Source organism: Coloeus monedula (genome assembly GCF_965178545.1).
Source record: "Coloeus monedula genome assembly, chromosome: Z".
In the NCBI taxonomy this organism is placed as follows: Eukaryota; Metazoa; Chordata; class Aves; order Passeriformes; family Corvidae; genus Coloeus; species Coloeus monedula.
The window spans coordinates 46436749-46453933 of NC_138822.1; the positions used below are offsets into that span (position 1 = coordinate 46436749).

Consider the following 17185-nt stretch of genomic DNA (forward strand, 5'->3'; position numbering starts at 1 on the left):
TCCATGCAGCTGGCTGCTCTGTACTGTGCCAGCTGTGCCTTCCATTGCACCAGCTCTTTGCCCTGCTTCCTCACCTCTCCAGTTTTTTCATAGAGAATAACTTATGATCTCTTTCCCCCTGCTGCTCAGAATCACAGAACCAGTAAGGTTAGATGGGGCCACAGGGGGTCATCTGGTTCCGATTTCCCTGTCCAGGGTCATCCTTGATGCACATTCCACAGGATTGTGTCCAGTCAGTTCTTGAGTATCTCCAGTGAAGGAGACCCAGCAACCTCTGTTCCAGTGCATGGTCACCTGCACCACAATGAAGAAGCTCTTCCTCATGTCCAGGTGGAACTTTCTGTGCAATGTATAGACATCGATAAGGTCCCCTCTCAGCCATCTCTTCTCGACGTTGAACAGGCCCAGCTCCCTCAGCCTGTCCTCACAAGAGAAATGCCCCCAAGGCCCCTAATCATCCTAAAAGCCCTGTGCTGGTCCGACTCCAAGAGTTCCATGTCTCTCTTCTGAGGAGCCCAGAAGTGGACACACCATTCCCGGACACATTAACCCTCCCCCGCTCCCCTCCCCGCTTTACAAGTTTTTCCATAGACAAGGACTACATCAGAAGGAAACTGTTCCACCGGGCAGGACGACCCCAGGCACCACACCCATACACCCACAGCGCCCGCCGCTCCGCCAGGAAACCTCGCGATATTTCCCACCGGCCCGCCGGAGTCTGTGAGCACGGAGCGCCATAGCAACGCCCTTCTCGCGATACCCCCGCGGCCGCTGCCTCTGCCGGGCGGGGCGGGGTGAGGCCGACGTGTGGCCCCGGCTCCGGGCTCGGTTCCCCCTGGCCGCGGCTCTCCCGGGGCTGGCCGCGGTGCGGAGAGCGGGGAAAGCCACGGGCCCCTTCTCTGAGGCGCCCCCGGGGCTCCCTCGGCTCCCGTGCCGCCGTGACCCGCCCGGCGGAGGGGCGGCGGTGGGTCCCCAGCGCGCCGGTGCCCGTCTGCCCCCGCTGCCTCCGCCCGCGGGCCCCGTCGGGCTTTGCACGGCCAAAAGTTAAAATGTGTGATGATGGTGTCCCAGGTAAGCCTCTTCCGTGTGTCTTGCTTTACAATATCCTCGAATTTTGTTTTTACAGTCCTTTATTAGAGAGTAAAATAAAAAACCCAAAGGAAAACAAAACCTTGCACTCTACATTAAGTGGTCAACCCTCACTAGGTAGAAAGTATTCGAGATAATTTCATAGAGGGGTAGTGGTTGAAGGGAGCTAGTGTGTGACAGGAGGCCGTTACCACCATGATTTAGTACATTTAGTGTTGACAATGGCACATTTTTTCCACCTGCAGTAAAAGGGGTAAGTACAGGCAAGCATCTTAAATGCCAGCTTTCATCATTGGTGGCAAGTGCACCATACCCATGCTAGGAAGCCGTACCAGATAATTTTCTTTATTTTTAAAGACAGTGCTCCACATAAATTATGGTTCTAATTCAAAAGCAAAGAACTTGGTGAATCAGGCTAGTTAAAGTAGCAGTTCATACTTTGGCTTATACAGCATTATTCTCTGGCCTTTTCTAGCAATGGTGTCCTTAATACCATTTTATGTCTTTGCATTTTTCTCATTCTGTGCCGTGTTTCTCACTAAGTTTGTAGCTTGTAACACTAGTACTGTTGTCCAGTGTAATTTATTCCACTTTCCATCTGAACTCTAGTTGGGATGAGCCATATGCAACTCCTTAGCTTCAAGTAAATGCTTAGTTAAAAACAAAAACTGTAGTCTTAAATCACAGTTTTAACTTGAGAGTCTCTAAACTACGTTTCATGTCCCTTCACTACTGTAAAAAAAGGAATTACAGAAGTAATTCTATTTTAAACTTTGATTTGCATATTTAGCAGTGTGCTGTACATAGCTGGTTTCGGTTTTTCAATTTTGGTTCCTCTTCTCATGAAATTGCAGAAAGAATTAGATGCTACTGGGAGAAGTTAATGTACTCCTCTTTTTGCATCGAGATGAGAGACGTGTACAAATGCTGTGAACTTTAAGGATTAGTTATGTGTGATTTGTTGAATGCTCAGCCTGTACTTTACCCTTTTCCTCAAAAAGTTACATTTAAGCTTCAAGTCTTTGAGGAGATCTGAGTGAATGGCTGAAGGGTTTAGAGCAGTTTATGTAGCAGGTCACGAGGTGTGGGGCTAAGCTCCAAGTAAGGATGATGATAGCATTATTAAAGAGACCTGCAGAATGGTGAGTCGAATGGAGAGGCTGTGGTTAATGACCTTGTTAGTGTAAGAACCAGTGTGCCATCAATTTAGGTCTTCAGATCGAAGTTTGTGTCAGGCAAAAGTGTAACAGGTTTGCAGAGCAGACCCACAGTATTTTTAGTCAGAAGTCACCAAATTCCAGGAATCTGCCTGTGTTGAAAGGATGGAGCTACTTGAAAGAGAGCAGTCTGCTGGGGTTTGCTAAACAGACAAACCACATGTGGCCCTTGAGATTTCTGTTGCTAAAAGAATACTTTAAGGCCAAAGAATTTTAGAATATGTGTATTCTGTAGGCTTGTACTGTTTTTACTGTTACCTGCATGTCAGCTTAGCGCCAATGCTGGCTGCAGAATAGTGGGCTTGGCTATGTGGATGTTTCTGTTTTCTCTAAGTGTATATAATTAAATCTATTTAAAAAAATGAATTGTAGTTATCTCTGATTTAACTAATACATTGTGGAAAGTAGTCCTGTAAGCGTACACTTCCAGGTGCTTAGCACGTGGTGAGGAGAACCGGTCTTCCAGTTTTTACATGGTGACATAAAAATGGGTGAAGGTGGAGTTTCTTGCCTTCACAAGTTTTTTCCTTACCTCTGAAAAGTGTCTGGAACATGTACCACCACTGGTCATAGAATGATGAATACTTGCTCTGGTGCAAGATTCTCTCTGGCTTACTCCTTCCTGTGAAAAACATAGGTGCCTCTCACTGCAGTTGATAATGACTGTCTTCTAAGTATCAAAACTTATTCCAGGAAATAGATAAGAAACAATAAAGGTTCTGAAATGAATCCTGTGTTCCTTTGTTTTGGAATGACTGAGCAGGGGAAGGTTAGAAATTGTTTCTACAAACTCAAAAGAACACCCCGTTTTCTCTCAGTTCAGATTTGGAAAACTGTGTGCAGCCATTATTTGTGAGGTCTTTTTACTGTGAAAAATGAAGATCTTGTTTCTTCTGGTAGACTTATTTTGTTCTGTTTTTCATTGTCAGTATGATGTGGTTCTTTCCACTTTGATACGTACTGTTGTGATTGCCTGTGTGAAGCCACTGTGTAAACTTAATGCAACGGAATCTGTGTTTTGCTTTTTTTCTCCTATACACCTTCTGGTATTTCTAAAATAGTGGTGTTAGAACAAACTGTGATTTTATGTCTAGCTCAGGGTTTGGTTGTGAACAGTAACTGTTGTCCCGATTCTAGTGCTACCCTCAATGAAGTGTTTTATATTAAGTTGCATGCCTTTTGTCAACTAAATTTACATCCGTAGTTTTGATAGTGAAGAAATTAAATACTCTGTACATCAGGCCAGTTTATCATTATGTGTGTTTGGGTTTTTTTTATAGATTATTGGCGTATTGGGGAGAAATGCCTTGCCCCTTGTCTTGAAAATGGAAAACTTCATGAAGGAACAATAACTTCTCTTGAAAAGGACAAAAATGGAAAATTATTTGCTGTCGTATCATTCTTGGAGTCTGAAGAAAGGAAAATACTAGTAACAAAACTTTGTAAAGTAAAAGATAGTAGAGGACCCTGGAAAAGCTTAATATTTGATAAGGATGATCTGGAAAAGCCATATTTTCCTGATCAAAATCTTCCATCTCCTGCAGTTGCTTTTAAATTATCTGACAACGGCGATTTTATTCCATATACAATTAACAGATACCTGCGTGATTATCAAAGGGAAGGAGCCCAGTTTCTGTATAAACACTACGCTGATAAAAGGGGGTGTATTCTTGGAGACGATATGGGCCTTGGGAAGACAATACAGGTATTCTTTTTGTTCGTTACAGTGGGAGCATGTTTTCTGGGATCCATAAATCTTTTTTAAAAAGCATTGTATTTATGAAGCTTAAATGTCCCTCTGCTGTTGCAGAGATGGATGAGGCAGGACATGATGTCCAGGACAGCACTCAGAGCCAAGAGCCCATTGCTGATTTAAGACTCACTCCTTACAGGCCATAAAATTGGGATGTGGGTCCTTTTAGTGTAAGCACAATAGTTAAAATGTTAGTGTGTTGAATTTACTTTGAGGATTGCTACCTGCCCATCATGAAAGCAATTTGCACTGGAGTACACTAAAAGAACTTGAGGCCCTTATCTGACTCTTGCTTTTAAATTACCTTTTAACTTTTTTCCTGAGAACAGATAGTTTCATTGTTCTGGGAATGCAAAAGAGCAGGCATTTTTACTCCTATCTCTGGGAAAAGTGTTTTGGTATTCCATGCTACTTCTATCACTCTTTTGGAAATACAGCTTGATTGATGAGAGGACAAAGTGTAGCTGGATTTTTTTCATTATGCTTCGAATCTGTGTGACCTAAATTATTTATTTTTTCTTTCTTGTTTTTTTCTTTCTTGTTTTTTTCTTTCTTGTTTTTTTCTTTCTTGTTTTTTTCTTTCTTGTTTTTTTCTTTCTTGTTTTTTTCTTTCTTGTTTTTTTCTTTCTTGTTTTATTATAATTACGGTGTTTTTATGTGTGGAAATTCTCTGTAGTCTGTCTGGTTTAAAGTTAGCAGCTTGAGTTCTGTGGGGGATAGTCTTTGTTCTGCTCTTTTTTCCCTTTCTCCATGTGTCCAATGCAAGCTCATTTCTTCACTGCCAGGTATATGGCAGGTGTCTATTGCCCTTCCATGTAGGAGAATGTTGACAGATGCCTTTCAGTGCAAAAAACTGTTGTCTTGTAGCAAGCTTAACAAGAGCAGTGGGTAAACTAAACTGTCAAAACTCTTTATAGAGCATTTAGAGGTGTATCATGGGTTTATATATATATGTATCTGATGATGCCCTGTTAACAGATGCTCGTTAAAACTAAACTACATTCATTTTAAGCATGGTCATGTTTCTTGTCCATGGTAGTTGAAGAACTAACTCAATAGTTATGGAAGACTGTTTCTACTCAGAACTGCAAATAATCTGATTTTATGTAGAAAGAAATATATATATAAGATAATAGTAAACTCAGCAAAGAGGAGCTAAATTTAGTTGTCTTGCTTGCATCTTGTGTGTCTTGAATCTCAGCTGGTTGTCTAGGCACATTTATCACGCAGTGACAGTGGATATGTGGAATTCACATCTGATGGCTATTTCTTTTAGTCTGTGTCAAGTTTTCAGAAGAAAGGCAGAGATTTCAAAGAATATCCTATGTGAATAAAATAATATGTGAAGGGATTCTGTAAGTACATAGGTCAGAAAAGAACGGTTGAGGAGACTGATCTGAGGCACCCAGCAAACTCATGCCTGAGTGCTCTGGTGGCCTTATATGATGGAGTGATGGTAATGGTCAATATGGGAAGATTGACAGATGTCATCTACTTCTGTAGGGCCTTTGATATGGTCCCACATGACATCTTACCTCCAAACTGGACATGGGTGGATTTGATGGATGGACAGTTCAATGGATGAGGAATTGGCTGGCTGGCTAGCTGCAGCCAGAGAGTTGTGGTCAATGGCTCTGTGTTGGGGTGGAGGCTGGTGATGAGTGATGTCCCTCAGGCTCTGTTTTGGGACCACTGCTCTGCAGTCTTCTTCAGTGGCACAGACGGTGGCACTGAGTGCACCCTCAGCAAGTTTGCAGATGACACAAATCTGAGCAGTGCTGTTGACACAACAGAAGGACAGGATGCCATCCAAAAGGACCTGGACAAGCTTGAGAACTGGGCCCATGAGGACTTAATGAAGTTCAACAAGTCCAAGTGCAACAACTCTGCTGCACCTGGGCTGGGGCCTGGGTACGCAGACGAGAGTAGAAGTTGGGAGAAGTTGTAGAGAGCAGCCCTGCGAAGAGGGACTTGAGGATTCTTGTGGGTGAAGAGCTGGACATGAGCCAGCAGGGTGCACTTGCAGCCTAGGGGTGCATCCAAAGCAACATGTCCAGCAGGTCAAGTTTCTGCCCCTCTGCTCTGCCCTTCTGAGACCCCCCCTTCCCACCCCCCCCGACCACTGCATCCAGCTCTGGGGTCCCCAGCACAGGAGGGATGTGGACCTGTTGGAGTGGGTCTGGAGGAGGCCACAAGGTGTTCCCAAGGGATGGAGCACCTCTCCTATGGAGACAGGCAGAGAGCTTTGGAGCAGTTCAGCCTGGAGACGAGAAAGCTCTGGGGGGACCTCATTGCAGCCTTCCAGTAACCTTTGTGTTGAAGGTCAGGTTGGATAGGGGCCTGAACTACCTGGTCTAGTGAATGGCATCCTTGCCCATTGCAGGGATTGGAACTAGGGGATCTTTAAGGTTTGTTCCCAACCCTTACCCTTTTATGATTCTGTGATCTTGTGTATTTTTTATAAAACACAGTGATAATGTTCAAGTTCAGTATGGGAAAGGCAGTTCAGTGGATGTGAAGTAAAACGGAAGAATTCACTTGTTTAGAAAAGGTTAGTACATATGAAAAAATAAATTTAAATTTCATCGAGTAACTGATACAGTCTTAGAAGAAAGTTGTCTTATGGTTGTCAGTTGGCTGAACTTTACTGTTTCTGAATTAGAGGATGATTCATGAGATAGACATTTCTAGAAATCCTTTGAATTTTAGTGTTCTTTGTACTTCTGAACTGGTTTTTGCATTTAATGGCCTGACCATATGGCTCTTCCATATCAAGCTGAAGTTTAAGTGAAGGCAAATAGAATAATGTTGTTTCTTAGTGTGATCACAGTAAAATAGTTTCCTGTCAAGGCATTTAGGTTGCTTCTTGCTTTATCTGGAAGAGCCAAAGGTTTCTGGTAATGCCTTGCTGTTTCACTGCCTTTGCTACTCTTAGAAATTTGTGATGCAAATTCTTCCAAGAATGGAGAATGTGGAAGAGACAGGGAGATTTATTGTTTAGCTGAATTTGATTCTAATTCTCAAAGGATTAAAAAAAAAAGTAAAGGTCATTAGTTAAACAACATGTGCAAACTGGCAGTTCATCTCAACCTCAGTTTATGAGATATTATGTATAAAATTGTTTGGGTTACTTTTAGTCTACATACCTCTCTTTCACTCGGTGGCCATCCATGTGATGGATTTCTTCTCTCTTCTGTCCATCTAACTTCTCTTCCCAGACAGGTGTTTTTTCTGCACTCTCCTGTCCTGACTAGCTCTTTCTCCCCATCATTAGAGGGAGAAGATTTTTTTTGGAAATCAACAGTTGGTAGCTTTACCTCTGTCCTGCTATGAGCAGCTGTGTAGCAGCTGCAAAAAGAAAGCGGCTGGAGCTGGGTGCTCTGAATAAAAGGGGCCTGTTGAGTTTTCAAAAGAAGGGCACCTCTCTGATGATGCATCTGGTCCTTGCTGCTGCTTAGTCCCATGGATACCATTTATCCCAAGTGGATTTTAGATTTGCGTGTTCTGGCTGGATCTTTCTCTGCCTTCTTCCTGTTTTAGATTATGATAGGAGCAGTTCGGAATAGCCTGTGCTGGGATGTTTGTCCTTGCTGTGGTATATTGTAATAAATATCTTCTCATAATCAGCTTGACTGGTTTGAGGCAGATGGGAGAATATAGCACAATAGAAGGAAAATGGTTTTGATGTTAACAACAGGAATTTGAAGGAATGAAACATACAGAAAAAGGCATATTAGTAAAAAACAAACCTCTAGGATAAGCCTCTTCTTCCTTTTGCAGAAATAATATTGAGAGGATAGTTAGAGGATGTCTGTTCCTTCTGTTTTCTCATCTGAGATTCAAATACCCTGAAAAGGAGAGTTGCAATGCAGGCGTCATCTCTGTTTTTTCCTGGCTCGTTCATACTGTCTCTTGTATATTTTTATGACTTTTCCACTTAGAGAATATAAGAGTGAGATAGAGCAATTAACTGTCCTTAACATTAATTCAAGGAATTCTTGGGAATCCAACGGAGGGAGGGGTCCCAGTTTAAAATCAGATTTATTTAAAACAATCACCCCCCTCCTCCCCCCCCCCAAAAAAAATCTCCCCCCACCAAACCAAACCACCTTACTAAGTCCTGTCCAGGATTTTGTCCTAAATGTTTATTTCTTGTGGAATTAATTCAATTGCTTGTTCTGCATAGTCACTGAGAATTGTTTTCTTTCTCAAGGTCATTTCATTTTTGGCTGCAGTGTTGCACAAAAAGGGAACGCGTGAGGATATTGAAAATAATATGCCGGAATTTTTACTAAGGACAATGAAAAAGGGCTCAGATTGTAACCCCAAGAAGGTACAACTTTTAGTGATACTGGCTTAAGGATTTTGATAAAAGGCAGTACTTGGATTTGTTTGTTTGTTAGTTCTAGGAGTTTATGTACATTAATTTTTAAAATTCAGCTGCTGAAGTAGGATTTCTTGCCTTTCCTAAGTGCTTGGGAAGTCTTCAGTTTTCCAGACTGTCATAGAGCATTCTCGCTCTAGTTGTTATTGTCTAATTTGTTACTACTGTTCATCTGCACTAATGGAAAAAATTTTGAGGTGTCTGGGTTAGATTTGTGGCTAGAGTACATTGAAAAGCCCATGTCAGTGAGTAGAAAATTAGTGTTGTGTGATGATATTTTTAAAGTAAAAAAAGCATATATATCTATAATAACAGGGTATTTAATTAGGACAAATCCATATATTTAGAATATGTATTGCTAATAGCCTTGTGACCTCCTGTATTTTCTTCATTGGCTGTCATAATGTTGGAAGTAAGTCTGACTGATAATCTAGGTAATCAAATACAGTGACAGCACATAAAAGATACATGTAAAAGTTCTGTGTGAATAAGGTAAATCTGAAGATCATTTTAATCCATTACAGAAACCATGTGATTTCTGTTTTCCATTGTTATTTTTATTTTAATGGAGTAATTAGAAAATTTGACCGGCATGATGGGTCCTATGACTGTAGCTCTGTGAATAACAGATACGTGTTCCTCAGGAAATACAGGCTGAGAGGAAGGGGTAAAGGGATAGCACTTCATGTGCAAAGAAACAGGAATGCTTCTGACTAAGAATAAGAGAAGAATGTCCACTTTGAGGACATACAATGTTGGAGCAGGTCACAGAGAACTTGTAGACCCCATCCATCCTTACGGGGTTTTGAAGACCTCAATTCGGAAAGCCTGGGTTTGAAGTCAGTGTTGCCACTACTTTGACTATAAAGTAGGACTGAAAATGTCCCAAGGTCACTTCCAACCTCACTGATTTTATTGTTCTGTGATATTAAGTGAATCATATGTGCTGTCCTAATTTTTTTAACCCTTTTCAGGGCTCTGTTTTCAAGTCACATGATGTCTAGACTTGTGGATTTGAGGAAGCTGCTTACTCTCTTCATCCTTTTGTTTTCTCCATTTGTAAAACATTTTGTGATATACAGATGCTATAACAAAGCAAAGTGGTAGTGTTTCACATCTTACTGCAGTTGTTAGAGTATAATTTGAGTAAGTAGTGCTGTTTATTTAATTTTAGTATTACAGTATTTTTATGCTGTATTATATACATACTCAGTAAACTGATCACTTTTGAATTTATATTGATTTTAGATATTTTCCATACATGCTTTGAAATGGCAGAATTAAACAGTCAAACTGCTCAGAGCAGTAGAACAGTCAAGATCTTGACTTCTGTTATTGAGAAATTGCTGTATTACATTTCTCAAGTAGTATTACAATATGTATTTGTTTGCAGACTTTCCTCATAGTGGCCCCTCTTTCAGTGCTGTACAACTGGAAGGATGAGTTAGACACATGGGGATACTTTAAGGTGGTTGTCTTACATGGCAGTAAAAAAGACGATGACATGAGTCGCATCAAGCAAGGGAAATACGAAGTTGCTCTTACAACATATGAAATACTTCGCCTATATTTGGATGAATTTAACAGGTAATGGCTTTAATGTGTTTTTGTGTGCACCAAATTTTAACTAATTGTGCATTGTTCTTTTCAAGAACTTTTTCTCTGTAATGTATTTACTGTTAAATCCATTGATCCACTGTGCTGCAGAGAAGATTCCCTGTACTACTGAATTTATCCTGTGCTACTGAATTTAACCTGTATAGTTCTGATGGTTGACGTTGGCTGGACACCAGGTGGCTACAAAGCCACTCTATCACTCCCCTTCCCAGCTGAACAGGAAAGAGAAATTAAGAAAAAAAAAAATCTTTAGCTGAGGTAATGCAGTTTACAGAAGCAAAAGCAAAAGTTTAGGTGTGCACAAGCGAAGAGGGAAAAAAAATGGTTTATTTTCTGCTTCCTGTCAGCTAGCAGTGTTGAGCCACTTCCCAGGAAGCAGGGGTTCAGCACACATAGCAGTTGCTCTGGAAGGCAAACACTGTAAATAAAAAATGCCCCATTCCTCTTCCTTTCCATAGCTTTTATACCTGAGCTGATGTCATATGGAATGAGTTATCCCTTTGGTCAGTTTAGGTCAGCTGGCCGAGTTGTGCCCCCTCTCAGGATCTTGCCTGTTCCCAGTCTGCTGATGTGGGGGAATGTTGAGAGAGAGCACTGGTGCTCTGCCAGCGCTGCTCAGCAGTAGCCAAAGCACTGGTGTGTTATCAACACCTTTCCAGCTATGGACGCAAAGCACAGACCTGTGAGGGCTGCTATGGGAAAATCAGCTCCATCTCAGCCACACCCAATACAGCTGTCTTTGTCATGGGACATGTGATAGCAGTAAGGGTTTGAATAGTTCCCATAAAACCAGTCTTTGCTGGTAGCACACCTATGAAATGTTCTCTGAAAGATGCAGGAATTGCGTGCCGGAAAACTGATGACAGCTAAAAGATACAAAGAAGGTATTTCTGTCTTTCAGTACAGTGTAAGGTGAACAATCACCTGGAATTTTTAGCAAACGTTCAAAAAGGTATTTTCCTTGTTGTTTGCACTTTTCACCAGCTTGATGAAATTACTGAGCCCTAAAAACTTTGAGATTTAAACCCATGCATTTCTCATCCCTTTTCCCTTATGTCATCTTGGAAGTAGGGTACAAGTTGTGTCAATGGCTGGTAATAGCAGCCTGCCGTCAGTGGCTGATATAAGTGGATCTGCCGATCCTGGCATTTCAGGTGTTAGGAAAGGTCCAGGCCCCAGAGAGTATCCTAGTTGTTTGGAAATCCATCACCAAAACAATAAGATCTTCATCTCTGTGCTGAGGTGTGAGAAGTACAGATAGAAGCATAAAGCAGTTCTGTTATCAGCTCCCTAACTATTTGTGTTCTTTCTGAGGAACTCTTCATGCTTGATCATGGAGTAGACTGTGGTCAGGAAATAAATGCGTGTGTGGAGCAAATCTGATGTGTGACTGCCTGCAAATATATTCCTCAGCATGCAGATTTACCAAACTGTTTCTACAGAGCATGTGACTGGATGGGCCTATGAGCTCAACACCGGAAGAAGCTTTGTGTCTTGCTTAACTACAGTGATGGATTGGCCTCAAAAATAGTTAATAATAATAAATAATGAACTATCAGGGATAAGAATACATATGCTCAGTTATGCATGTAAATCAGTATGAGAGATTTAAGTGGAAGGAGCTAGCATATGAACGTCTGTTAGACTTTTTTCAGAAATGCCAGTTTTTAGTGTATTTTGGGAATGTAGGAACTTGAATATGAATGAATTTATTTAGTGGGTGTCAAAAATGCCCGCAAGATCAGCCTTCATTAGTGAACCAAATGCATTTTGCTCAGGAAACATGCTTTCTACTAAACATCTCAAAACATGTCTGTTCCAGCTTTTGGCAGCATTATCAGACTAGATATGGTTGTGTTCTGAAATACTCATATATATAAAGTGAACTCATAAAGTTAGTAAATCTCTTTCTGGGAACTTGAAGACTATTTTTATTATTATCATCACAGTATACAGGTCATTCTACCTGTAAGTTTTATTGTTGAATTGGCTGCAAAATACCTCTTGGTCACTGCTTATAGTGGTGTTCCTTCTAGTCACAATCACAAAGTATTAAAATTCCTCTGCTATATTGGTTTTGTATGGATATTCTTGGGTGATACTTTCTTGTAGAAAGTATGTAGTTTGAAATGTTTTCAGTTCACTGGTATTTGCACTGGATAATTTTTGTTGGGAAAATGAAGCATACCTATGTTAAGCATATTTCAGTAGTTTACCTTCAGAGACTTACTTGTTTTTTGTAAATCTTAATTATGAGTGGGGTTAATTTTAGTGAGATGTGCTGGATTCATTAGTCCACAGATTGAAAGCTGCTTTCTTCACAGAAAGTATTTGATACAGTTAACAGTAGCTCATTTATTTGGTGATGTAGTTTAGCCATTATGGTGAACTATACTAATTGAATTTACTAAACAAACAATATAAAGAAATGGTGTAGTATAATACAAAAAAACAGGGAAATCAAAAAGTGATAGTGTGTTATAAAGCAATCACAGCTACTTGTGTGGCTGACTTCACTTTTTATATGTATGTGGGATGATGGGACAAGTAATGCAAATTAATGAAATTTTTGTTTTGATGTGCAGTATAGAGTGGTCTGCTGTGATAGTGGACGAAGCGCACAGAATCAAGAATCCAAAGGCGCAAATAACTCAAACCATGAAGTCATTAAAATGTAGTGTTCGCATAGGTCTTACTGGAACCATTCTTCAAAACAATATGAAGGAACTTTGGTGTGTTATGGACTGGTAAATAAAATATTTTTTTTATGCTTGAACACCTCTTCATGTTAACTGTGCAGCGGGGGTGGGGCAGGGCTGGATGATATGGACCCATCTGTATTATAAAAAAACAACAGCAAAAAAACCCCCTCAACCTCAAAACACCTGCTTATTTCTGAGAATATAACTGTGTTTGTTCTAACACATCTGGGAAGGTAAGCTCCTGGTATTTTGCAGTTACTTAATACATTTGGAGTTCATCCCCTCTGGCTTCTTTGGGGAATTTGGGAAGTAGTTAAAATTATTCTTCCCCCACTGCCCACATTGCCTTTTTTTTTGTTTTTCTTTTTCCTAAGGACACTCTTTTTTTTTTTTCATCTGTCCTTTGCCCAGCAGATAGGGAATCATTACACAACCTTGACCAACATACTGCCTTTGCTCTTTCCGGTATGTGCAGGTCATTCTGTCCTACTTGGAGGATGAAAGTGATAATGTTTTGCTTTTTTTTCAAAATGCACAAGTGCACATATTTGAAAAGTAACAGTCGTGTCCAGAAAAATGTTTAATGGTCAAGGAGAAGTGCAACTGACCATAGATACAAATCTAAACCTTCTGGGAATGCTTTGCAGAGGAGGAACAAAGCAAACGTATTTTAAATACAAGGATATACAGAACAGAAATAGCAGGAAGAATATTTTAAGCTTAGTGTTGCATCTCATCCATTAAAACTATGCTGATGTTGTTAGTAAATTATTCCAATGTGTAGTGCTGCCAACAATTACTAAATTCTTTTTACTATTGGGTTTCTCAAGATTTCATTTAGTTAATTGTAATATCTGCATATTCTGATTTAATAAAAATAGTAAAAATTGAAAACATGACTGATTAGCTTCCAGTTTAGGCTCCTGAGCACTAGCAGCCTTGTAGTTCAGAGGTTCTGTATATTTGTGATTTCTGTTGTTCTGCTAAACTTCTGTTTTTCTTGAGATTGCAACCCTAATCCTGGGGGGTATCTCTTAGCATTTGAGAATCACAGAAAACAGATGAAAATGGCAGCTCTGAAAATAGTTTATGTGTTTCTCTTTGTACTTAAAAATTTTAGTAGTTTCTCTAGTGACTGCTACTTTAAGATTTCTTGCTGTTAGCCAGAAAATAAAAACAACTTATGGTATACTTTAAATCGGTGAATCAATCCCCTTTCCCCTTTTGTTTTTTAATAGGGCTGTACCAGGACTTTTAGGTAGCAGAGAACATTTCAAGAAGAAATTCTCTGATCCAGTGGAGCATGGCCAGAGGCACACTGCAACTAAAAGGGAGCTAGCAACAGGTCGTAAGGCCATGGTGAAGCTAGCAAGAAAAATGTCTGGCTGGTTTCTGAGACGTACCAAAGCACTTATCAGTGATCAGTTGCCAAAAAAGGAGGACAGAGTAAGAGTGCCTTCACATTTCAGATACAATATTAATGAACATATCTTCTTTTTTTTTTCTTGTTGTATTTTTTCTCTTTCATCATGTCTGCAGTTTATGGTTTTCTCTTCGTCTTATTAACTTAAGAAGAATCCGTAGCCATAGAAAAAGTGCACTTGCAGTAGTGTGCTTTGTTCACATAATTACTATGATTGCACATGGAAATGGAGTTAATCAAGCATGAAAATGCTCAGCTAGTCTTCTGACTAGTGATTTACACATCTGTTTTATGTGTGTTTTTGTCCTTATCTGGGCTGGGCAAGCCCAAAGCAATGTATGTAAATTTCTTGAAATTCTATGTAAAACTTCTGAATTTGCAGCCTGACAGTTTGTGTTTGGAACAGTATGCTTTTAAATCCCTCATTTTCAATCCATAAATAAAAGAAAAAACTCAGACATAATGGTGTTCATCTGATGCAATTGTAAATACTATATGAAGTGATAATACTTTATTAATATATCTTAGAGTTCTGCTAAATCTTTTCTTCTAAGCAGACAAATATGTAAGTTTGCAGCTGGTTTTGTTTTCAAAATTAGGTATTTATTCTTCATCCTTAGTTTATAGTAATGTCATCTAGGCTGTCTTCTGAAGGAATGATTAACACAAACATCAGTCAGTCGCTTTTCTGAATCTAGCAGGTTTTATTCTTTTTATTATCTTGTTAATGTGAGTATATGTTCAAGTTACTGCTGTATTATTATAGCTCAGCATGGTGCTGCTACTACTATGTGGATAGCATAGGTTAGGGAATGATCTTCAGATTTCTGTCTCCTGCTGCTTAAGACTAAAGATGTCATGGAGATGCCACCCATGGTCTCTAAAAAGAGGGATCAGAGTTTTGGCCATAGTACTGTGTAGATCCTTGCCTTCTCATTGTTTACTCTGTTTGTCCTGCTTGTGGTAGTGCCCTATGACAGCCAGTGCCTGTCCCCCTGAAAAGGGGAAAGAAAGGGCAGATTCAGCACCTTGCAGAACAGAGAGAAATCTGTAATTAAAATTATGCATTTATTTCTCTCAATTTTCCTTTCTCTTCCTATTCCTTCACAAAAGCCATTATGAAAGGTCTTGAGCAAAGTAACAGGAGGTTCTTGTAGCATGATGTTGATATTCTTTGTAGAATTTTGAGATGGAATAAAACAAGTATGCATACATTTTGGCTACAGTTCATGTTCTTTTGGTGTCAAGATCCACATTTTTTTTTTCATTTGGTGGTGGAATAATTTCCTATAACTATTTGAGCAGGTATAGTATTTATTTCTGCTTTATTTTCAGGGATCTGTGATTTGTGTTTTTTGGTGCAGTGGTTTTTGATGCAGTGCTTTTTTGCCTTTCATTGTATGCTGCACATGATAGTGTTTCTTGGGTTTTCTTTTTGACAGATGGTGTTTTGTTCCTTAACTGAATTCCAGAAAGCAGTGTACCAGGCTGTGCTAGAGACAGATGATGTAACGTTGGTGTTAAGAGCAGGAGAGCCCTGTAGCTGCAACAGTGGCCGGAAAAGGAAGAACTGTTGTTACAAAGTAAGAACTTGGCACTGTTTGTATTTTAGATCGTAGTCTTCTGCATTTCCTGAGAGACTCACTGCTGATGAAGAGCTGATTGAAATGTTTGCCTACGTGTAGGCCATCTGTTTGGGAAATTCCGACTGGAAACATGGGGAGCTGCGTTACCAGCATGATGGAGTTAGGCACTTTGGGATTACTGCAAAGTTGCTTTGCATGCCCTGAGCAGTTGGTTGTTATCTATGCACTAAATTCTGGATCTTTTGTATTAATAAATGCACCTGTGATTTAGTTGGAATTGGCAAGGGTACTCCATTGAGATATTCAGTATGTGTCAGGCATGCTGCTCCCAGGTGACTCGGGCAGTTTGTGCAGAAGCTGCAAATGGGAGGCACCCTGAACTCGGCAGGTTACCTGGGCAGTTTGTTGTGTTCTAACTGCAGTTATGCCTTTCTGTGCCATTAAACATTCACTTTGCCTTGTTTCACTGAGGGGAGAACTGCAATAGCAGCCACAGAGCACAAGCTGAACTTTATCCACGAGTAACAGCTTTGCAGATTTCTTCAATCCTCTCTGGACTTCTTTAATGCTTGATTAGTCTAGCTTTGTATTTGTTTTGCCTGTATCACTCAGTAGGCTCAGATTAAGCACATCTTTTAAACATTTGGAAGCATATGTCGCATGTTTGTTTCTCCCTTTTATCTTTCTGGCCTACTCTGATTCTTGTGTAGTGTTTTGAGTTTTTTCCCAAATGATACAGGTTTTTCAGTCTCCTGCATCTTGTTTTATGAACAATCCCCTTATCAGTCTTGTTTAATATTCCATGGATACTAGCCCTCTTTGCAGGCTTTTGTTTCTAGTGATGTTTTGTAGAAAAAAAGAAATGCTGTTGAACTTGATTCACAAAGGGCAGTAGGCAGGCCTGAAGATAGTTGAGTGCTTTTATGGACTGTCTTATTCCAGGGTTAACTGTGACATTTAGTAACTTGAGAAGGCAAAGAAAAACAAATACTGATCACATCAGCCAACCATAATCAGGAAAATAGCTGTTGAGATAGCTGCTGTTGCATTGTAGAATGCCTGAAGCTTGAATTATGTTATTTGAGGTGTTTATAAAGCTTTCTAGGGATTTTCTGGAGAGAATAGTAAAGTTAGCAATTGAAAGTAAGAAGTCATTCAAACTGCTCTGACTTGATTTAATCAGTTGTGAAGTTACCTTTTTGTTTACTGAAGAGCTCTTGGTTATCTCCATGTGGTATCTGTAGAAGTTACTATCTGAAATGTTTAGCAAACAATGAACGTAGATGTAGGGTTTTTTTCTTATTGAGAAAATGTTTCTATTAATAGGGTCATAAAGCTGCAGGAAAAACAAAACTTGCTTCATTTTTATCAGAAATACACTACACATCTCTTGGGGATCAGTTGTGGTACTAAG

At 39.9% G+C, this 17185-nt stretch overlaps 1 protein-coding gene across 1 annotated transcript in view; it reads left to right on the plus strand.

The window, feature by feature from the left end:
* Positions 1-881: 881 nt before the first annotated feature.
* Positions 882-17185, plus strand: part of LOC309585508 (DNA excision repair protein ERCC-6-like 2) — a gene marked incomplete at its 3' end in the record, with an annotated part of 33261 nt that continues 16957 nt past the window's right edge. The window contains exons 1-7 of the mRNA XM_082302278.1: positions 882-1071; positions 3587-4011; positions 8273-8392; positions 9837-10030; positions 12646-12807; positions 14001-14208; positions 15628-15768. Coding sequence (XP_082158404.1) covers positions 1050-1071; positions 3587-4011; positions 8273-8392; positions 9837-10030; positions 12646-12807; positions 14001-14208; positions 15628-15768 — 1272 coding nt within the window. The 5' untranslated portion in view covers positions 882-1049. The remainder of the gene's footprint in view (positions 1072-3586; positions 4012-8272; positions 8393-9836; positions 10031-12645; positions 12808-14000; positions 14209-15627; positions 15769-17185) is intronic.